Source organism: Arachis ipaensis, chromosome B7 (assembly GCF_059453495.1).
Source record: "Arachis ipaensis isolate K30076 ecotype BB chromosome B7, ASM5945349v1, whole genome shotgun sequence".
Classification (NCBI taxonomy): Eukaryota; Viridiplantae; Streptophyta; class Magnoliopsida; order Fabales; family Fabaceae; genus Arachis; species Arachis ipaensis.
The window spans coordinates 99,388,518-99,390,653 of NC_142442.1; the positions used below are offsets into that span (position 1 = coordinate 99,388,518).

Genomic DNA, 2,136 nt, shown 5'->3' on the forward strand with positions numbered 1-2,136 from the left:
TCAAGTATGGTCTTCAACTCCTGCTCTCTTCCAAGCTACTTTGACCAACTGAACTTCCTTTCCCCTCAGTTTCTTTATACTAGTGTCGCCAATACGCACCGGTGTCACTTGAAATGTCAAGTTCTCCTTCAACTCGACTGACTCGGGCTCTAACACATGAGCCACATCTGACGTGTACTTACGGAGTTGTGACACATGGAATACATCATGAAAGCTGGACAAGTGAGGCGACAAAGCTACTTGATATGCCACCGGCCTAAATCGCCTCAGAATCTCAAACGGTCCTATATACCTCAGATTTATTTGTTTTGATTGCTCTTCCGATCCCAGTTATTGGTGTAACTCTCAGAAATACATGCTCTCCTACTTCAAATTCCAACGGTTTCCTTCTCTGATCCGCATAGCTTTTCTGTCGGCTCTGTGCAGTTAGAATCCTCTCCCGAATCTTCTTAATCTTTTTAGTAGTCTTTACTACCACATCAGGACCCAATACACTTACTTTACCAGACTCATACCAACAAAGTGGAGATTGGCACTTCCGTCCATACAAGGCCTCATACAGAGCCATCCCAATGCTTGCATGAAAGCTGTTGTTGTACGCAAACTCCACCAATGGCATGTAACGGTCCCAACACCCGGATTGATCCAAAACACATGCCCTTAGCATATCTTCCAACGTATGAATAGTCCTTTCCAACTGTCCATCCGTTTGTGGATGATATGCGGTACTGAGACATAGCTTGGTACCGAAAGCCCTTTGGAAAGCTCCCCAAAACCTTGATGTGAATCGGGGATCACGGTCTGACACTATACTCGATGGCACACCATGCAATCTCACAATCTCCTTGATGTACAATCTCACCAATTCCTTCGTTGAACATTTCACTCGAATGGGCAGAAAATGAGCGGGCTTAGTTAAGCGATCCCACGATCACCCAAACCGCATCAAATCCCAACCTAGTCCTCAGTAAACCGGTCACAAAGTCCATTGTAATTTCTTCCCACTTCCACTGAGGAGTGTCAAGTGGCTGTAACATTCCCGACGGTTTCTGATGCTCTATCTTCACCTTCTGGCATGTCAAACACTTGGATACGACTGTAGCTACATCATTCTTCATTCCAGGCCACCAGAACATCTCCTTTAAGTCATAGTACATCTTCGTACTTCCTGGATGGATGGAAAACCCACTGTTGTTAGCTTCCGACAACAAGTCTTGCGTCAAACTCCTGACATCTGGTATACAAATTCTCCCCTTATATCTCCACAACCCTTCATCATCCTTAGTGAACTATTCGTGCCTCTTCTTGCCAACTGGTTGAAATAATTGCTGAAGCTTTTGCTCATCTTGTTGATCCCTCTGTATCTCTGATTTAAACATACTTGAAATCTGTAACTGGTTCAAACAAGCTCTTCCGGCAACTTCGCTAATATCCAATTTAAGATCCACAAGCTACTGTTAAAGACTTCTGACTCAATGCATCTGCCACCACATTCACCTTTCCAGGGTGATAACATAGTTCAAAATCATAATCCGTTAGCAATTACATCCACCTCCTCTGACGCATATTAAGCTCTTTCTGATCAAAGATGTACATGAGACTCTTATGATCAGAAAAGACGTTAAACCTTACTCCGTACAAGTGGTGCCTCCAAATCTTCAATGCAAACACAATTGCCACTAATTCCAAGTCATGAGTTGGGTAATTTACCTCATGCGGTCTCAGCTGACGCGATGCGTAAGCCACCATATTCCGGTGTTGCATCAACACGCAACCCAAACCTTTCAAGGAAGCATCACAGTATACTTCAAACAGTTCGTGCGGTTCCGGAAAAATCAAAAGAGGTGCTGAAGTTAACTTTTGTTTCAAGGTCTGAAAACATTCTTCACACTCTAACATCCACACAAACGGCACCTCCTTCCTTGTCAACTTAGTCAACGTTAGTGCAATCTAGGAAAATTCTTCAATAAATCTCCGAAAATATTTGGCCAAACCCAAGAAACTCCTAACTTCCGTCATTGTCGTTGGTCTTTTCCATTCCATCACAGTCTCTACTTTCGAAGGATCCACCGCTATTCCACCTTTGCTCACTATGTGACCTAAAAACTTCACTTCCTCTGTAACAACCCTGATTTT

At 43.5% G+C, this 2,136-nt stretch overlaps 1 protein-coding gene across 1 annotated transcript; it reads right to left on the minus strand.

Moving 5' to 3' along the window:
• On the minus strand, positions 1-1,157 carry LOC148553496 (uncharacterized). The gene is made up of 3 exons (XM_088494830.1): positions 974-1,157; positions 293-471; positions 1-177 (listed from the first exon to the last, which is right to left on the minus strand). The coding sequence occupies exons 1-3, from the start codon at positions 1,155-1,157 to the stop codon at positions 1-3; spliced, it is 540 nt and encodes a 179-aa protein (XP_088350956.1).
• Positions 1,158-2,136: the final 979 nt, after the last annotated feature.